Consider the following 20588-nt stretch of genomic DNA (forward strand, 5'->3'; position numbering starts at 1 on the left):
ACTACCAAAAAATCATCCAAATAATGTGGGCCCACATTGTTTGGATGATCCAAAGCGTTCATTTAATGGGTCCTGACATAGATAGGGTGTGCCCAAAAAATCAGCTCCATCGGATCATCCTAACCCTTCAATCTATGGACGAACCTTCAGCTGAGGGGGCCTACGCTTAACAAATTGAAACTACAGGGGTGTATTTGTCACGTTTTAAACTATAGGGGTGGAAGTGGATGTGTCAGAAACTAGGGGGTGAAAATGTAATTTTCCCTAATTTTATTCATGCAACTATAAGAGGAAGATAATAAATTCGCACCCCCTGTACGATAATTCGCACCCCGTGAGAGTTAAAGTCTGCCACATAATTTAACCTTACTGTGGTTCGAATCATCCTACGAGGGGTGCGAATTTATCATCACCCATATATAATAACTACAGCTCCCTAGTTAAATGACATAAATCTATAGATAGATAAATGCAGAATATATGATTAACCTATCCAACCTCCCCCCCTCCAAAACCCTTCCTCATATTCCTTCTTTTCAGGGAAGAAGAAAAGAAGAAAAGCTAAACCTAAGGAAAGTCCCAGAAGAAATGGACTGTGGTAGACATTGGAGGTAAGCAAATATCATATCTTGAATTTCAGAGCTTTATATCCTTCTTGATTTTTCTTGAGGTTTATCATTATGGGTAAACTGGTCTGTCCCAATGTATGCATAGTAGCTTCTGATGATTTGATCTTGTAATACACAACACACTATTCCCATTGCGACCCTGATTAGATGATCTTAAGACTGTTATCAGATTAAAATGTGGACATCCTTTTATGATCTATACTTTCGTAAGAAAGGTAACTCTTTTTTGGGGTTTTGGAAATTCCTTTCACTACGGATATTGGGTTTTTAATATTTTTATGTATTATTTATATCTTGGGGATGTTTTTTTTTTGATGGGTAAGCAGGGGTTAGGCAGACCCCAACCAGAATTCATAAAAATGGCAAAAAGTACACTAAGGGGGCTCGAAAGCCAACAATTTTAGGGGGGCAATCCAAGGTTGGGATGTTTATTTATTGGGATTTGTTAGGCAATTTTTCGGAAAGCCATTTCCCAGCTGACTTTTTCATGAGAGAACTACCACCACTGATGAATTAAATGAATAAGACAAAATCTGCTGAAAAGTGAGCCTGTGTGGTTGTTCTCTCATGCAAAAGTCAGCCTCAAAATGACTTTCTATGAAATAACAAATCCCTTCTTTGATAGATACAAGGGAGCCCTTGCATAAAGGGCTGCAAAAAGGCTCTTCATTGGATCCACGTCATTTTCAGTTACATTTTAAAATGAGTTGAAAAAGTAAAATCAGTTACATTTGATGACTTGGATCCAATCAAGAGCCCTTTTTCGGTTCTTTATGCAATTGCTCCCTTGTATCTATCATTCCTCATTTTAGATTTATAGGTAGAAAAAAAAAACCCCAAATGGATCAACTTTTGCATAAGACCTTATAATGTTATTTCACAAATCCTTTTTATCGGACAAGTAGCCAAACTCATATTAACTTTTATGTATGGGAGGCATTGGTGATGATAATGCTAGGTTTTACTCATTATTTGGTTCTATCACACTCATTGCCTACCATTTTCTAATTTTAGATGGATCAACTTGCATGAATACATTGAAAGCAGATTGGGTTAAAGAGAGTTGTAAGTTTGAATGTTTGTTATTAGTGGAAAGAATATATTTATTTTTTCTAATAATTGGTGAGACAAGAACATATTTGTTTGTTTGTTTGTTTGTTTTGCTTTAGCTATTGCTCATCGTGGTTTCTAATTCATAAATTTATCCTCATACATGATTTTTAGGTGGGATTGACCTGAGGCTGGCCGATTTCATGTTACATGGTAAATGTTGTCCTGCTTGATTACCCTATTTGAAACCTTAATTAGACCCCATTATTCTAGTTTCTTACATCCCTCATAGGCATAGAAAATTTGAAGTGAAACCGTGATATCTAGGATTTTACCTAAAAACATTGAAAAGGTATGCTTTTTTTTGTTGCACTATGTTCTTGCAATTGATGACATAGATGATTTTTCAAATGAATAAGAAATTCATATACCTGTTTCACTAAAGGCAATTGATAGTAGACTAACTCTTTATGGCTATGGAGCACGTATTTCTCCCTATCATCCAGCTTTCATCTCTCATAGAGTTCCTACAACAAATTGCTAATCTGAGGTCGTAAACTAATCCACACTTTAGAAAAATGCAGCACCAATCACAATTTTGGTTTTAATGATCATAGATCGAGACATACCTTCCAAAGATTTTTCCTTTAGATTGGCAAGGAATATATGATATTTTGCTTCTCAATGCATTGGTTTCCCACAATGGAAACAATGCAATTTATCTTTTCCATCCTTCTTGTTGGATATGCTTAGGATCTTGTTTCTTAAGGGTCCGTTCAAAATGAAGTAAAAGGCATGTAAAACAAAGTTTTACTGCTACTGCTTGTTCCAATAAACATAAATGCAAGTTTTACATGGTAAAACGATTTCCTAGAGGCTCCCTTTTTACTCCAAAAGTGCGAAACGGTTTTCCAGAAAAAGTAGGTAATACACTTACAAGGAAAAAAGGGAATCACGTTTCTGAGATGGCGCATGACTCATTCCTCATATCTAAATGGTTTTCCCTCTTTCACAGACATCCCTCTTTCGGCAACCTTGTTTATGCAACCATTGTTTTGGGTAGGTAAGCTAGGGTTTGATGGACTCCTGTTGTTTATGCAACCTTGGGACAAGAGAAACCCACTTTCGGCGGTCTTCTTGTTTCTGCAACCTTGAGACAAGAGAAACCCACTTTCGGCAGTCTTCTTGTTTCTGCAACCTTAGGATGATAGAAAATCCTGTTTCTGCAATTTTCACGTTTCTGCAACCTTGGACAAGAAGGGCTGTGGAAGCTCCAAATTCGCCAAGGAGTTGACCCGTGCCACTCCCTCCAACTTTCCACGTTCTGAAATGACACATAATTATGGCATTTTTGTTGTTGTAGCTGTTGCTGCTGCAAATTATTGATTGTAAATTTCTGGAATTAAAAGTCTTTGATTAGTTTAAAAGTGTTTCCAAATGAATATAAATCAGCTCTTAGTCAGTTTTGGGGGGTTCCTCCTTTTAATCTGTCAGTTCAATTTTTTAGTGGTTCCAAATGAAGATGCAGATTTTAATTAGTTTTTGGTCTTTACCCCCTTGCTTTCTCACATAAGCTTTCTATTCCCCTGTTCCACATGCTTTATTATTCTTAAACTCGGAGGATTGTTGCCATCATCGGTGAATCTTCATTTGCACTGATGTTGTTTCTTTTTCTCCATGGATTTTCATAAGCTTTAGTGTCACCCACCAGTTTTCAGAGTGTTCTGAATGACTGCAAGAAATGAACATCAACGCTCCACGATATCATCTGTCGAAAGTAAATAATAGGATAGGTACCCAGTTTACATCTCGTTTTACCGATGGCAATGGATCAAGGAAAAGAAAAACTTTCCGATGAAAAATTTTACGATATAAAAGTTTTACTTAGGAAATTGTTTACAATAATTTTACTGCAATTGGAACGGACCCATAGGCCCACAAGTTAACACTAGTTTTTATTTGTGATGTGTGGTCTGCTCATCTCTGAAGCATGAGTGCTTCAAAATGGCCCGCATACCCGTATCGGGTGCGCACCCGATTAAAAAACCTTTTTTTTTTCTAATTTTTACGGTCGGGTGCGTGTCGGGTGCGCACCCGACACATTTTTAAGTGTTTAAAAAACAAAACAAAAAAAAAGAGGGCTGCCAATAACAATTTGGGGGGGGGGGTTTTAAATTAGAAAAGGGGTTTTAAAACCCCCTCACTCACGCAACTCTCTCCCCCTCACCCTCTCTGTCTCGTCCCTCACCCTCTCTCTGTCTGCAATTCTCCTCTCTCTCTCTCTCTCTCTCTCTCTCTCTCTCTCTCTCTCTCTCTCTCCCTGCAACTCTCCTCTCTCACTCTCTCTCGGGCTTCTCTCGGGCTTCTCCTCTCCCTCTCGGTCTCTCCTCTCTCTCCCTGCAAGTCTGCAACTACTACCGCCGCCTCCGCCACCGTCGGAGCCCTAACGGCCTAACCTAACCCTACTTAAAGGTACTCTCTCTCTGTCTACTTCTCTTTTTCTCTTTGTATCTCTCTCTACTCTCTTTTTTTTTGTATCTCTACTTCTCTCTTTCTCTTTGTATCTCTCTCTACTCTTTTTTTTTTTTTTTTGTATCTCTACTCTCTTTCTCTCTTTCCTTTATTTTTATTTGTGATTGGCATTATTTTTATTTGTGATTTGCCCTAAAAAATATCCTAAAGCCCTAACCGATTGTGAGTCACATAAAAATCAATTTGGAGCTCACAATCGGTTGGCATAATCTTAAAATGGATTGTGATTTTGAAGCCCTAAACTGATTTTCAGTTTGGAGGTCACAACTGGGAATTTGGGATTTAGGGCTTTAGGGCCTAAAGCCCTAAATCCCAAATTTCCAATTGTGAGCTTTCAGGCCATGTTAATTTGAGATTCTGACATTCAATTGGGAGCTCTTTAGGGCTCAATTAGAGGGGTTAGGTCATTAGGGCTTTAGCCTGTAGCCCTTTACCCTTTAGGTCCTATTTTTAAACTTTTTTTTTAATAAAAAATATTATTATATTCAACGCACCCGAACACACCCGCACCCAAGTTTTTTGGAAAATCACGTACCCGCGCACCCGTGTCGTGTCGCACCCGCACCCCGCACCCGCACCCGTGCTTCATAGCTGCTCATCATATAATTCTTCAGTCTTCACTTTTATTTTGGTGTTAATTTCACAGATCTCAATAATCTTTTAAATTTTCTTTTCTGAACTTCCTTTTCAAAACGCCATTGACACTTTGTATACTTTGTTTCTAGTTTCTTATGTTATACTTAGCTTAGACTTCTGCTAACTTTGGATTTTTCATTACTTATGTTCAGAAAAATTCATGTTTCTGCTAAATGTATTGGGTTTAATTTCTATGTTGCACTTTTGATTGTTCAGTTTGAACTGAAGCTGTATCAAAGCAATTAGTTTTCCATACTCTCTGGGGGTTTTCAAAGAACTCATACGAAAGTCATTGATCTCACCGTGGGTGCTGCATTCTAGTGCAATGACTCAATCTTCTCTTTCCGCTGGAAACATGCATAGGGGCCTGTTTGTCTCCAAATTCGAAAGTTTATCTGGAACCAAATTCCCTTGGGGACACCGGAAAGAAGTTCTATGTCCTTATTCAAGCATCGTACTTAAGAAAATAGTTCTTCCTAAATCATTCTTTGTGTCCGCTGCTATGAAACCCTTTACAAATGAACAGACCCTAAAAATATTATGTAAAAATGGAAATCGATGCTATTCTTCTGACATTGCAAATTACTCTTCATTTGCTATCGGAGAAAAGTTTCAACTTGATGATGTAATTGAGGCTCAACAGTTTGATAGAGATACTTTAAATGCTATATTTGAAGTGGCAAGCGAGATGGAAAAGATTGAGAAGAATTCTCCTGGAAGTAAAATTTTGAGAGGCTATCTCATGGCCACTCTCTTTTATGAACCGTCAACACGAACTAGGTTGTCCTTTGAGTCTGCCATGAAGAGGTTGGGTGGAGAGGTTTTGACAACAGAAAATGCACGAGAATTTTCATCAGCTGCTAAGGGGGAGACACTTGAAGGTAACATTCATTACTTCATTGCTCAAGTTTTTTTTGTTTTTTGTTTTTTGTTTTTTGAATGGTTACTTCATTGCTGAAGTTTGGAGATGGTTTACTGCAATCTTGATTGAGCTTGACGTGCAGATTCCATAAGAACTATTGAAGGATACTCAGATATAATTGTCATGAGACACTTTGAAAGTGGTGCTGCCAAAAGAGCGGCACACACTGCTGGCATTCCTGTTATTAATGCCGGGGATGGTCCAGGACAACATCCAACACAAGTATGTATGACATGGTGGTTAATGGTGTTTTCTAGCAAGGGTAATTCTGTAAATATCTCTTTTTACAGCCTTCTGGCTTCTTTGAAAAGCCTAGGGTGCATTTTTTATTTTTAACTGGAAATAGCTTATTATAGTAATTGTTATTCCATTCTAAATATGCTGTTAGATTTATTTTCTCATTTACTAGAATTGGTCTTTTATTATGTTGTATGGATATATCAGAAATACTCGCTTCCAATGAAACATGACTCTAGGGTTGTTTAAGCTTGTATATCAGTGTTGGCGTGTTCCTTGTGAGTTCTGACTCTAGGGTTGTTTAAGCTTCTCTCTGGAATTGTGCTTTTTATGTGGTGTGTGGGCTTATGCTATGAATTATGAAATGGATTAATTAAGTTGGGCCGATCAAATGAATCATCTCTCTCTCAAATGACTCACCTCTATCAAATGACTCACCCCCCCCCCCCCCCCCCCCCCCCTCTCTCTCTCTCTCTGTGCTAACCATTTTCAAACATGGAAAATTCTTGTAGATCAAATACTGTCTACATTATACACCCATATACATGTAGGATTGAAACTGAAATTAATCATATAGTTTCAATAAACAATGCATATAATAAAATTCCAAAACCCTAGCAGACAGTAGTTCATATAATCCAACAACATTTCAATCAATACGTCTGAATCAGACCAGGCATTGTGCTTTTTATGTGGCCTGTGAGCTCATGCTACTAAATGCATTCGTTAGGGGGGCCGATCAAATGACTCGTCTCTCTCTCTCGATCAAATGACTCATCTCTCTCATTGTGCTGACCTTTTTCAAACATGGAAAGTTCTTGTAGATCAAATGACTGACCTCTCTCTGTCTCTCCAATCAACTGTCTGCCCCCCCTCTCTCTCTCACTCTCCCCAATCAAATGACTCACCTCTTTCTACTGACCGTTGTCAAACATGGAAAGTTCCTGAAGGTGTTGTTCTCTGTCGAGATTGAGAACCCATCATAACCTCTGCATCCATCGATTGACCTCCCAGCTCAAAATTTCCTGAATAACTCAATTTGAATCTGGAAAACCCTTATATCCCTTGATCTGTATGCATTTCTCCAATAGCAAATACTTGGATGCATTCGATAGGGAAAAGGGAGAAAGAGGAATGGAGAGAGGTAATTGTAAGCGGAGAGAAACTCTTCAATTCCTAACTTTTTTTTGTAATTTATATTAAAAAGATGTATTAGAAGGAGATCTTTTAACAGAAGCGTCAAAAAAAAGTTCAATGGTTTTTGTAAGAAAATTGCAAATTTGTTAACTATGAACATGATAATCAAAATCTAATATAGTCCCACTGTGTACCGCTGTTCATAGAAATAGATAGTCCGTATACTTTTATAATAATACTCTGTTTCATCCATATTACATACACCCGTTTTGGGTCATTAACGAAATGAGATGCTTTGTGTGATTTCTATTCTATTTGTCTCAGTCGAGATGGTTTTTTGCATCTCAGTATTTTTTATGCTCAAGAAATAATCTAGGCTGTCAGGTTATGCTTTGATAGATCTCAATTTTTTTAACCCGCAAAGGGTTGGCACATCGGCTGCCATCGTGGGTTTGCTCCCCATAGACTCGAGTTCGAATCCCCCAGGGGCTTATCCGATGCACGTGGTTTACTGGTGATTGCGTGCATCTTAGGGATTAGTCCTGCCCTAAATGGGGTAGGGATACCCTATGTCATAAAAAAAATCTCAAATTTTTACATTTATTTCTGTCTAGAATTTTGTATAATACAAATCTGTTGTGTTTTTTCTTTTAATTGAAAATTTTACCATTGTACAGTTCAATTCAATTCTTTTTGTTACATCTAAACCTTTCTGGGAGTATAGAAATTTCATCAGAGGCCAAGATTTTAAATTTTTTAAAGCATTATTATTATTATTATTTGTATATAGGGTCTTTTGGATGTATATACAATTGGAAGGGAGATCGGCAAACTGGATGGCATTAAAGTGGCTTTGGTTGGAGATCTTGCAAATGGCAGGACAGTTCGATCGTTGGCTTATCTGCTTTCAAAGTACCAAGATGTTAAGATCTACTTTGTTGCTCCAGATGTAGTAAAAATGAAGGTAAAATATCCATAATGCATAATGCTGTTATGTTAATAACTTTTTTGAATTAAAGCTTGCTAAACTTTTATATTTGTGTAACTGCTACTTTTGGATAGTTCCCATTAAATGCAAGAGAAACTTGTAGAAATTGGGTCCGTGATGCTCTTTTTTTTCTTCCACAGGATGACATAAAAGACTATCTGACATCGAAGGGGGTTGAGTGGGAAGAAAGCACTGATCTGATGGCAGTGGCTTCTAAATGTGACGTGGTTTATCAGACCCGCATTCAGCGGGAAAGATTTGGTGAGCAAATTGATCTATATGAAAAAGCTAGAGGGAAGTACATTGTGGATAGGAATGTGTTGGGTGTGTTGCAGAAGCATGCTGTAATAATGCATCCCCTCCCAAGGCTTGATGAGGTAAAAGTGGGTGGATGGCACATTAAGATGCACATGTTTTTTCTTTTTCTTTTTAATGGTGCAATAAAATACACATGTTATGCTCCTCATCCTTTTCTAATATTGTGATTGTCATATTCTGTTGTGTATGTTGTCGTAGATAACGGTGGATGTGGATGGGGATCCGAGAGCTGCATATTTTAGACAAGCAAAGAATGGGCTCTATATTCGGATGGCTCTATTAAAGCTTCTACTTCTTGGCTGGTGAGGGTATCAAATCTCATTGAAATTTTGATAAGCTAATTTATACATGTGAGGGTATCAAAGCTCATTGAAATTTTGATAAATCAATTTAAACTTGCTGACAATATGTTATTCATGAGCAGAATGAGCTTACAATAAAAAGGGAATGGAGACAATAATTTGGGATGTGATGGGGTTTGCCATGTTTATTTTTCTATTTTAAAAATAGAATAGTTTGAATATGAAAGTTTGGCAGGTTACCATCAATCAGTGTTCACAAAGGTGGGTCGATGTAAAATTGACAAACATTGTTGACCACGAAGGAAATGTTGGGTCTGCTTAAGATAAAAAAAAAATACTGAAGAGTTTCAATTATACTACGATTTTCACAAGCATCCGAGAGGGTCTTGCTTGTAAAGCAGAGAGTAGGTCAATGCATGGCTTAGCTGATCTTCGTACGAACAAAAAGGTAAATAATATACTTTTGTTGAAAGAGTAGAAAACCAATAGTAGCATTAGAGACCTCTACACCTAGGAAATACTTAGGCAGTCTAAGATCCTTGATATTGAATTTTTCATGAAGGTGGGCGAGCATGTGAGAAATTGCAATTTGCTTGTTTCCAGTGAGAATAATATCGTCATTGTAGTGGAGAATAATAACACCTGAACATCAATATATAAAGAGCGATGTGTAGGAATGGGAACCAATAAAATCATGCTGACATAGAAATTTGCTGAGACGTGTAAACAAAGGAAACAAAGATGCAGTAGATGATGAGACTGTAAAATCATGAGTCTGTACCATATACACTTCTTTAGAGAGAAAACTATAAAGGCATTGTGAATGTTTAGTTGGCGAAAGGAACCAACCATAGGTAAGCACAAAGGGAAAACGTATGGTAGTTGGTTTAACCACATTACTAAAAGTTTCATCATAGTCAATCCCCTCTTGTTGATGAAACCCGTTAGCCACCATTCGTGCTTTGTAGCCTTCAATGAACCATTAGCCCAGCATTTAATCATTGAAACCCATTTGCACCTATGGTTTTCATGGGTGTAGGTGGGATGGGTTCCCAAGTGCCACAACGGATTAAGGTGTTGAACTCATTAGCCATAATGGGCAGTCACAAGGGGCACACGGGCATCTGTTGGAGAGGAAGGGGTGACTGAGGTAGAGCCCAGGGAGCCACGATAGGAATGGAAGAGAGAGAGAGAGAGAGAGAGAGAGAGAGAGAGAGAGAGAGAGAGAGAGAGAGAAGGGTGGGGGTGGGGGTGTTGACAGTTCATGCGAATTGATGAAAGGAAAATAAAAAAATCAAGCTCATCTAAAAACAACATGCCTGTATCATAAATGCGAACCAGAGGAAGGCAAAGGCGCCATTATTCATGGTGTTTAATGTCAGAAACACGAAAAACACATTTTGAGGTACGAAATTGAAGCTTATATTTATTGTAGGGACAAAGGCATAGATAACAAGCACACATAGAAAAGGAATTTGTAATCAGGCTCATAGACAACCAAGCACTTCCGTGACTTCTGTATTCAATAACAGTAGATGTCATGCAAATAATAAGATAAGTGGTTATTTCTAAGGCATTGACGCACTAGGAAAGCAGAACAGACGAATGTGCAATCATCGTCAAACCCACCTCAACAATATGGCGATGCTTGTGTTTGACCGAACCATTTTGTTGGTGAGTACAAGGACAAGAGACTCTATGGCCAATTCCTGCTAAGAAAGGAACTATTTTAATTTTTCGAACTCAACCCCACCATTGGTCTGAAATATTTTGATCTTACAACACAATAGATTTTCAATGTGTAATTTAAAGTGTTGAAAAACACATCAAAGATTAGACTTGTGAACTAAAGGATAGATCCATGTTAATTTACTGAAGGCATCTGTACAATGTATGTAATAATGAAAACCAGAATTATAAGGGGAGTCGAGCCTCAGACATCAAAAGAGACCAAATCAGGAGGATGATATGACCTGTTGGAGGCGACATGTGTGGAACTGATGGATCTTTCTCTGTTGACAGAAGGGGGAATTTTGATGGTGCTATGTTATTGAACTGGAATTTGAGACTGATGAATGATACAATGGATAACATGAGAAGAAAGGTGTCCAAGACGTCGATGTCAGAGGTCCACGGAGACAGTTTCGTCGAGACAGGAGTATTCTCTGGCTTTATTTGATTATTGGAGTGGTGAGAAGCATTAGAGACGGGCCTTAATCATGCCTTGGAGGAGGAGGACCCCCATTGATCAATCATTGATAAGACCTAGATCAAGATGGAATTCAAAGAATACGTCATTACCACAACCAAGTTTTCGAGCAGAGAAGATTTTTAAAAATACGAGGGACATGTTAGAGATGTGATAGACAAACTTTAACCGTTACCAACCCGAATTTGATAAGAGCTGTGACACTCAGATGGAGAGTGGGGATTTGAGAGGTTGGATAGAGGTCAGATGGTTGGTGGATCCAGTGAGTACCGAGAGGGGTCAAAGGTAAGTGACTGGCCGGCATACATGGCTGCAAATGAGCGCGATGATTCTTTGGAGCTCTTGTAGCAGGGGCTTCTGTAGCGGAAGCATCTCAAGGCAGCATGACCCGTGCGACCACAAAGGTGACGGGTGACATGATCCGGGAAAGGGGTGAGACATGGAAGGGGATCTAGCACCGTATGACTTGTGACTGTGAACCCGAGTGCAATACTTATGTTGCTTATTGTTGTTCCACCTGGGCTGTGAGGCGGATGACAAATAGCCCTTAGAGGCAAAGTTCGCTTATGGTGGAGTGATCTATGCAAGAAATAGATACTGAGTCATACATCATGACTATACAAAAATCCATGAAGATCATCAATAAGAATGGATCTGGGTGGCTGAGAATAGCACTGAAGAGATTCTCGTAATCAGGATTGAGACCTACGAGGATGCATGTGACAAGGCCAGATTCGATAATAAGATGGCCAGAGTCGTCAATATGATCTACAACCACCGTAGCATATTGAAGGTAGCCCATCATGGAATTTGTCCCTTTCTGCAGGTTCGTCAATTGATGGTGAAGGTGTATCACTCAGAGCTCTAGATGGTGTTGGAGATCAACTAGTAGCCACATTGTGTGAGAAGTGCACACCTTTTCCAGGGTTAGCCACATTCCGTGAGAAGTGTCAAGGCCGACAACATGCACAATGAGGCCAGTGGAGAGCCAGAAGATGAACCAGCTCATGATAAGCTGATCTTGACGGTGCTATGCCTGGAAGGAGGGGAAACAGTTGGCGGATACTAAGGCTTCTGACACAGGAGATACATATGAGCATGGTTTGAAATTTCGGTTTCGGCATAAATTTTGTACCTAGCCGAAACTGAAATTTCAGCCAAAATCCCGAAATTTGGTAAAGACCCACGAACTGTTAATTTTTGGGGCTGAAATTTCGGCCGAAATTACTGAAATTATTCGGCTGAAATTTGGGAAAGGAGTAAAAATTAATATTTTTCTTCAAATCTCGCTTAAATTGATGAAGTTTGGAAATTTCGTCTTAAATTTGGTATGTTTTGCCAATTTCAGTTTCAGAATGTTTAGGTTTCGGTCTTGACCGAAATCCGAAATTTAAAACCATGCATATGAGATGGGGTTTCACCCGACCCGTACGGGTCCGGGTCATACGGGCCCAGAATTTTACGGGTCACTCATTGGTGGACCCGAACCCCACTGGCACGGGCCGGGTGGACCCGCGGGTCGCCCGTTTTATTATAAAGAATTTTTGTTTTGTTTTTAGAAACCTCTGCCACGTGCCTTATGCTTAGACGCACGTGAGACATGTGACGGAAAAGGAGGCAAATATATCACTTCCCTAAAAAAGATCACCGAAAATTTTTTCCACAGAAAGTACAGAGGAAAATTCGTAGTGACAAAATAGTCCTCAAACCACCACGAAAGAATTTAATCAAATATCAACTAAGAGAAGGGTAGTTTGGGTAATAGGGGGCATTACTGACATCACTACGAACAGCTCAAAAGAAAGGATTTATAGTACATAAAAGCTTTTAAACCAGATCCTCTCCTATTTTGATAACAGAACCCCTCCAAAAAGCTTATTTAAGCCGACGACTCCTATTTTTCCGGGCACCCGCCGGTCCGCCCGGCCCGGCCCACTTTTGAAGGGCCGGGTGGACCCGTGGATCATTTGCGGGCGGGCCTGGTGGACCCACGGGTCCAGGTCACTTTTTGCCAGGTCTAGGCACGAGTAGTGGAAGGAATTTTGCAATAATCCTAGGAGATAGTTCGGTCCATCAAGCTTGATGGGAAGCCCACGATGAGCTTTGCCAAATGATTGAGTGGGGGCTGAGGTGGCAAGGCCATTTGGTGTCGTGGGCTTGGTGGAAGTTGCCTTGGTGGACAAGTCATTCATGGAGGGTGAATGAAGCGTGAAGAGCAAGTCATCCATGGAGGGTGAATGAAGCGTGAAGAGAATGACTACTATTTGAAAAACACAAGATGACAAGGTATGGAAGAGAGAGCTACTAGAATCAAACCCTTGGCTCTCGTACCATTAGATTTTGTATTAGTTTGAAATGAGAAACTCCACTTAGCCATTCTTTGGCTTGGGAGTCTATATTTATTCTTTGGCTTGGGAGTCTATATTTATAAACATTGTTAAATCCTAGAGTTTTTGGCAATCGGCCCACTTTGGAAATTAGAAAATATAAGGCAGGAAGAGAGAGCTATTGCAAGCATGGTTGGCGTTTTGAGAGATGTGCAACCTGTTGGATAATAATCTTGGGGTCAAGTAGATTAGTTCAACAATTTAAATGAAGAAAATCAAGCAACTAATTGGAATCACATAAGAAAATGAAATTACCGGTGGTGATCTTAAATGCGATCCTCAAAACCGTTAGCAAGATTCAAAGCAAAATATAATGGAAATGAAATTGAAATTGAAATTGAAATTGAAATAAAGTTGAGCGGTAGAGGCACATTACTGATTAACGCTACCCTTAAGATAGATTATCGCCCCACCACGAACGGTATGCAATCGGATTCTCTTGCGACCTATCTTCAAGATACAACACCACTATACTTGTCTTTGACGGTGTGCACGCACTGGCTCGGACCTTGCGAACAATGGTTGATGCCAAATAATTTGCCCACTTGAAAAGAAACTTGCAAAATCTTGAAAAGCTTAAAGCTTGTAAACATGCAAAGTCTTGAAAAGCTTATAGCTTGTAAACACAACTCAAGAAACAAGAGAAACCAAGGTGAGGAATGGAGATGATCGTCTCTGTGTGCAAAAAAGTGTCTCAAATATACACCTTTATTTTCTTTTTTTAGGATGTCCCCACCCCCTTCGGGAGTAGGACTAGTCCCTACGGATACACTCAACGACCCACTCACCACGTGTATCAGGTAAGTCGGGGGCGGGATTCGAACACTCGTCAACAGGGAGCAAACCTGTGACTTTATGCCGAAGAGCCAACGCCATATGTCTACCATTGTACGACGGTCACAATAGGCATTGCAAATGATTAAATTTTTTAAATGAGAGTAAAGTTGTAAACGTATTATAATATTACAATGTGAAAACGCATAAAGCTTTTAAGTCCAATAAAATATTATAAAGAAGTAAAACGGTAGCATTTTAAAATTACAACCTTTGAATTTTCATTCACATTCACATACAGACAAAAAACTTTTAATGGATTAAATGCTAAAAATATAAAAAACTCCCAACACAACTTGCACATTTCAATCTTTAACACGCTCCATCCTATAATTCTGTAAATCGATTCTCATTCAATAACTTTTTGCCATGAGATTGAATACCACCTAATAATAAAAGTACCTTATAATTTATCTCGCGTTATTGGCTGAGGGATTCATTTTGTGATCATGACTCCTCACCCAACAAAGTAAAACAAAGTTTGCTTAATCCCGGTAAGTGGTGCCACAGAGAAAACCCATCCCCCATATCTATCAAGCAATGTGTAAGCTCCTTTCCTTCACTACAATCTCACCAACTTTCTATTTACCACTAGTGAGTTACTGAATGGTTATATCAAGCCGACATAAATTAGACAAGTGTTGGCGATCAAAGGTACAATCTATATGAGTGCTGTCGTGTGCATCTACACTACTCATACATGTGTGAGTTCGCAAATGTGTTGTGACAAACTCCCACCTTGTAAAAATCCTTACTGCATATCTAATAGAGTGAGTTTTACAAAGCTTGAATTGTACAATTGGAAGGAAGAACTGATCAGCCTCAAAGAGTTTTCCCCTACTTCGTTTCTCTGTCACCTTTCTCTATTTACAAAGCTTGGATTATAAAATTGAATCAGTGGGAAATGACACCTATTTATTTTTGCACCTTTCTCTCATTAGTTATTAATTGCTATTGCAATTCTGAGACATCTATCAACAACAAATCAGAATTTGTTCAATAAAGGGAGTCTTCAGTGCCATTATTTTGTTTTTTTTTTTAAAAATGAGTGAATATATAATTTGCATACTGATAATGGCACTACCATATTTTAATAATTGCACAAACTCAGCTTGTCTTTTCTCTTTTAATTGGCTTGTGAGATCTTTTTGGGAAACTGCAATAACCTTTGACAGCTGTTTAAATACTAAAGACATGAGGAATTAGTGCAATTATCAAAAGATGGTGGTGCCAGTATCATTAGCCTAGTTAGGAGCCGTATTACTACCGGATCATTAGTTCCCCTTTCCCAACAAATGAATGGTTTGGACCATCTACCATGTGCCCCACTGCAAGTAAGGGTGTCAATTTTGGCTCGGGCTCGGAGGCTCGCTCGAGCTCGGCTCGAATCCTTAACGAGCCGAGCCGAGCCGGCCTCGGCTCACCAGGCTCGTTAAGCTTAACGAGCCGAGCCCAATTTAGGCCAAGCTCGGCTCGGCTTGTTAAGAATTTAATATATTTAAATATATATATTATATATTAATTTATGCATTAAAAGGGTTGTCCAGGGAGTGAAAGGGAGGGGGAGGGGGCAAAATATGTCACTTCATTTTTGGAACCCCATTTGTTACTAGGACCACCCCCCATAGTGTAAAAAAAGTAGTCAAATTACACTAGTAGGGCTGTCCAGGGAAGATGAGGGGTGTGAACATAATATAACCTGAGCTCGGTAAGGCTCGCGAGCCTGGCCTAGCCGAGCAGAGCCCGAGCCTGGTTCGAGCCCAAGCCGAGCCTGAGCCGAGCTTTTGAGCTTAACGAGCCGAGCCGAGCCTGTCTGCAAGGACATGGGGGATACCATATAAAAACTCTATTATATACAGATAACTTTTGATAGATAAATGCGAGGAAGCCCGCAATGTGAGGTGAAAAGGATGGTAAGATGTGAGACTGTGGGCCACAGTTCACGTGGTGGGCCACAGTTCACGTGAAATGTTTAACTCACTATATATAAAGCAACCATAGAGACAACTACGGGATCCTAAACTACAATCATGTCTAAATATCCCTCAATCTCCTTATTGGGGAAAATGCGTGTTAAAATACATTCGATTAAACTTTGGATGGGACATGGATGGATTATTAGACCGGACGAAACTAGAAGACCCACATAGACCCACCACATTTATATTGGACGTTCCCACAGCAGACTCCATCAGCTGCTGATAGCCAAACAAATCAAATCAGGCATGCTTTTGAGAGAGACTCAACAAAGGGATAAGCTCTCCTCCACTTCCCGTGTCTGGATATGCTGCGAACCCTCACTCTCTAGGGGGGGTCCCTATTCCGTAAGAGATTTTTTTATCATTATTTTCAATTTTAATTTTGGGTGTGTGATATTTTGTTTGGGGTAAGCAAATGTGGTTCTCTCATGTTGTTGTTGTGGTTGTATACTTGTATTGGCTGCATCTCAAATCTAGATACATGGATAGAGTATAAATAATCACCCACCGCCACCTCCTTTTTATCCTCCTCAAATCCATACAAAAATTAAAAGATGGACTCCTTATCTTCCTCCCTCTTCACCCCATTCCTCCACACTAAAATCCCCACCCTTTCTCCACCCACTTCCTTCTCCCCTTATAAAATTCCCCTTATTTTAAATGTCTCCTCCCAAGTGGAATCCCAACACAGCATAACACCACCACCACCACCAACAACAAAAGCTACACCTCTTACTCAACAACGCAACACCACCACGACCACCACTAAAACAACTGTTAAGAATAATACTACGATTGCTTCGAAAACAACAACACGACGTCCTCCACCAGATGTATCCCTTCCAGCCGCCCTCTTCAACACATTCGATGACATTATCAACAACTTCATCGACCCTCCGCTCCGCTCTTCCGTCGATCCCAAACACGTCCTCGCCGACAACTTCGCACCCGTGGACGAATTGCCGCCGACGGAGTGTATGGAAGTGGAGGGTCAGTTACCTCCCTGCCTCGACGGTGCCTATATTCGTAACGGCCCCAACCCTCATTACCTCCCGAGAGGCCCATACCATCTCTTCGATGGGGATGGTATGCTCCAATCACTTAGAATTTCTCAAGGCCGTGCCACCTTCTGTAGTCGCTACGTCCATACCTATAAATTCACTTTAGAGCAAAAGGCAGGTTCACCCGTCCTCCCCAATGTCTTCTCCGGCTTCTACGGTCTCGGCGGCATTGCCCGTGGGGCACTTTGTGCGGCGAGAGCGCTCACCGGTCAGTTCAATCCCCTTCAAGGAGTGGGACTCGCTAACACCAGCGTCGTCCTTTTTGGAGACAGGCTCTTCGCCCTCGGGGAGTCAGACCTCCCCTACGCCGTCCGATTGACTGAGGACGGTGATATCGAGACTGTCGAGCGGTGTGACTTTGAGGGGAAATTGTTCATGGGCATGACTGCTCACCCCAAGATCGACCCGGAGACGGGAGAGATGTTTGCATTTCGGTACGGCCCGGTCCCTCCCTTTCTGACCATGTTCCGTTTTGATGTGACCGGGAGAAAGCAAGCCGACGTGCCCATATTCTCAATGATGCAACCCTCCTTGCTCCATGACTTTGCCATCACGAAGAATTATGCAATATTCCCAGACATACAGATTGGGATGAATCCGATGGAGATGATTGCTGGCGGGGGATCACCAGTGGGATCGGACCTGGGGAAGGTGCCAAGGATTGGGGTGATTCCCCGTTATGCGTCGAACGAATCGAAGATGAGGTGGTTCGAGGTGGCGGGATTCAACATCATGCATGCAATCAATGCGTGGGAGGAGGAAGACACGATTGTGTTGGTGGCACCCAATATCTTATCGATCGAACACACTCTGGAGAGAATGGATTTAATCCACTGCTCCGTTGAGAAGGTGAAGATCGACTTGAAGAGCGGTAACGTGACGAGGACCACGCTCTCCGCCAGAAACCTGGAGTTCGGTGCTATCAACCCACGGTACTATGAAACAACCAATTACTCCAAAAGCTTAAGCTGTTGTGCTAGAGACGCTGTTATACTTTAACACTCCCCCTCGCTTGTGACCCCTCTTTTCTTTTCAGACCCGACTTGCTGCGAGGCAATAGCTCTGATACAATTTGAAACAACCAATTACTCCAAAAGCTTAAGCACTCATACCTTGTTTGTTTCAGATTGTGAGAACAGATGGTGTGCCCCCAACCAATTATTGGACCAAAACTACATGTAACTTTGGTCCAATAATCAGTTTGGGGCCTCACCATCGGTTGTTACAATCACAATCCAAAACCACAGGGCCTTAGAGATGGTGTTATTTAATCATTTATACTTCAACACTCCACTCTCGTGCCACCCCTCTTTTTTTGGACCTGCTGTGAGGTAATAGCTCTGGTACCATGTCAAACAACCAATTACTCCAAAAGCTTAAGGCCCTGTTCCTTTTAGATTATGACAACTGATTGCCAGCCCTAAACCTATTATTGGACTCAAATTTAAATGTAATTTTGAGCCCAATAATAGGTTTGGGGCTCACAATCGGTTGTCGTAATGTCAAACAATCAGGGCCTAAGCTGTTAGAGATGATGTTATTTAATCATTTAAACTTCAACAGGTACGTGGGAAGGAGGAACCGGTACGCCTACATGGGTGTGGGTGAACCCATGCCCAAGATGTCGGGTGTGGTAAAGCTTGATTTTGAGGAGTTGGAAGGTGACTGCACCGTGGCCATCAGGCACTACGGGCCAGGGTGTTTTGGGGGTGAGCCCTTCTTCGTGGCCAAAGACCCCGATAATGCAGAGGCGGACGAGGACGACGGGTACGTCGTGTCCTATGTACACGACGAGAATTCAGGGGAGTCAAGGTTCATAGTGATGGATGCCAAGTCTCCTACGCTGGAGATCGTGGCCTCCGTGAAGCTCCCTCGCCGGGTGCCTTACGGTTTCCATGGACTCTTTGTGAGAGAAAGAGACCTCACACACCAATTCTACTAGCTGGGAATCTATCAATCATCCGATATCACAACCTAAACTTTACCTTGCGGTTGTAAATTAAACCATGGCAAGAACGACTGCTGGTGCCAATGGGTGGCCCACCACTAATTTTCTTGTGGGTGCAAGCTAATCTTTCCACTTTCGTGTACATATAGTATTTGGATTAAGGAAATGATATCTCCACCCTGTATTCGTCGTTCCCCCTCTTTTTTTTTTCTTTTTATTATCATTTTTCGTAAATTGTTTGGGTGCATTAATTTGTTGGGGAGGGAACTTGCCACTAGAAATCTGGTTATCGAAAACCACTCAAAGCAACCAATAACAAATATCCTCTGGTATCTCACAGAATTAGCCCAAATGAGTGTGTGCAACAATTCAAGTATGTATTCAAATAAAGAAAGACAACAAGAAATCACGAGAAAGACAACAAGAAATCACGAGACAAAATATTTGAGTGGTTCGATTTTCCATAATATAATGGTTTTTTTGGTTATTTATATGTAATGAGGCTGTTCTAGGATTTTTTTTTCTAAGGTCGTTCGACAGGACATGACATGCAGTTGAAATGGGCTGCTCTTGCTGCTGGGTTTTTGCAAGAGCACCCTTCGGTTTAGCATTCCTCAAATATTTTAATGAAAAAAAAAACTCCACGGACTCCATTTTCATTATTATATATAGCATGAACACGCCATCATGTGTACGGAGATGGGGGACCATGACAAGCCCGGCACACTGCCCATGGGTCGGAGATTAGCTAAGATAATAATACGGAAATGATATCCACACGACCATGTTTTGATAATGGGACGAACTCACATTGTTTTACAAGTTTTAACCCACTTTCAAAGAACAGCACAATTCCCATAAAACTCTAAGCCTAATAATACTCCAAATGTAATGCGAGAGGAGTGATGTTGTGGTTATGGATGGTGCAGCATATAAGTTTTGGATTGATAGGTACATCATCTTAAGCTTAATTCACGACTTGCGGTGCGAACCATCTAACAATCTGAGAAGATACATAGTCAATGCCTCCTTCTCTGTTTTTGCATCTGATAATTGTCACAATGTCTGGCCCCAAATATTTGTATGGAGATAGTGGTAATGTTTTCAAAATCAACACCTGCTTTGCGGATATTTGTCTTTTTCAACCGTTGTCTTTATCACCAAAATGGAATCCCAATTTAAAAGCTTTGTAGTAAAACAAAAGGGGAGGGGGCAGAGGGGCAGTTGAGCTGAAAGCGTTTTCCACCACCCAAGTGGTTGCTCGTACTTGACTCTGGGAAAAAAATCCATCTTAAAGCTAAATCGTCTTCTCAGGTGGATTTTTCCACAATATTCCCCTCTGCTAATTAGGAGCATAGTCAGCAAAAAACGGCGTTTTTTTAACCCGTTTAAAACTCATTTTAATGGTTTGCCGTATAA

The 20588-nt window shown here is 40.6% G+C and overlaps 2 protein-coding genes and 1 long non-coding RNA gene across 4 annotated transcripts; 2 read left to right on the forward strand and 1 right to left on the reverse strand.

Annotated features, from left to right (window-relative positions):
• The first annotated feature begins 456 nt into the window (after positions 1-456).
• Positions 457-8919, forward strand: PYRB (PYRIMIDINE B). Of its 2 annotated transcripts, XM_077382801.1 has the most exons (7): positions 474-611; positions 1854-1892; positions 5064-5728; positions 5852-5991; positions 7934-8107; positions 8272-8508; positions 8648-8919. In XM_077382801.1, the coding sequence occupies exons 3-7, from the start codon at positions 5173-5175 to the stop codon at positions 8753-8755; spliced, it is 1215 nt and encodes a 404-aa protein (XP_077238916.1). In that variant the 5' UTR covers positions 474-611; positions 1854-1892; positions 5064-5172; the 3' UTR covers positions 8756-8919. The 2 variants fall into 2 exon arrangements, with proteins under 2 accessions (XP_077238907.1, XP_077238916.1); XM_077382792.1 differs by lacking the exon at positions 1854-1892 and having other exon boundaries at positions 457-611.
• LOC143880043 (uncharacterized) lies at positions 2462-3729 on the reverse strand. The gene is made up of 2 exons (XR_013251478.1): positions 3233-3729; positions 2462-3051 (listed from the first exon to the last, which is right to left on the reverse strand). It is a non-coding gene; the product is annotated as an uncharacterized LOC143880043 (long non-coding RNA).
• Positions 8920-16673: 7754 nt separating the features above from the next.
• NCED4 (nine-cis-epoxycarotenoid dioxygenase 4) lies at positions 16674-19353 on the forward strand. The gene is made up of 2 exons (XM_077382821.1): positions 16674-18153; positions 18785-19353. Exons 1-2 carry the CDS (start codon positions 16715-16717, stop codon positions 19161-19163), a joined length of 1818 nt encoding a protein of 605 aa, XP_077238936.1. The 5' UTR covers positions 16674-16714; the 3' UTR covers positions 19164-19353.
• Positions 19354-20588: the final 1235 nt, after the last annotated feature.

Source organism: Tasmannia lanceolata, unplaced genomic scaffold (genome assembly GCF_043159265.1).
Source record: "Tasmannia lanceolata isolate RefF3 unplaced genomic scaffold, GAP_Taslan_0.1 ptg000002l, whole genome shotgun sequence".
Lineage (NCBI taxonomy): Eukaryota > Viridiplantae > Streptophyta > Magnoliopsida > Canellales > Winteraceae > Tasmannia > Tasmannia lanceolata.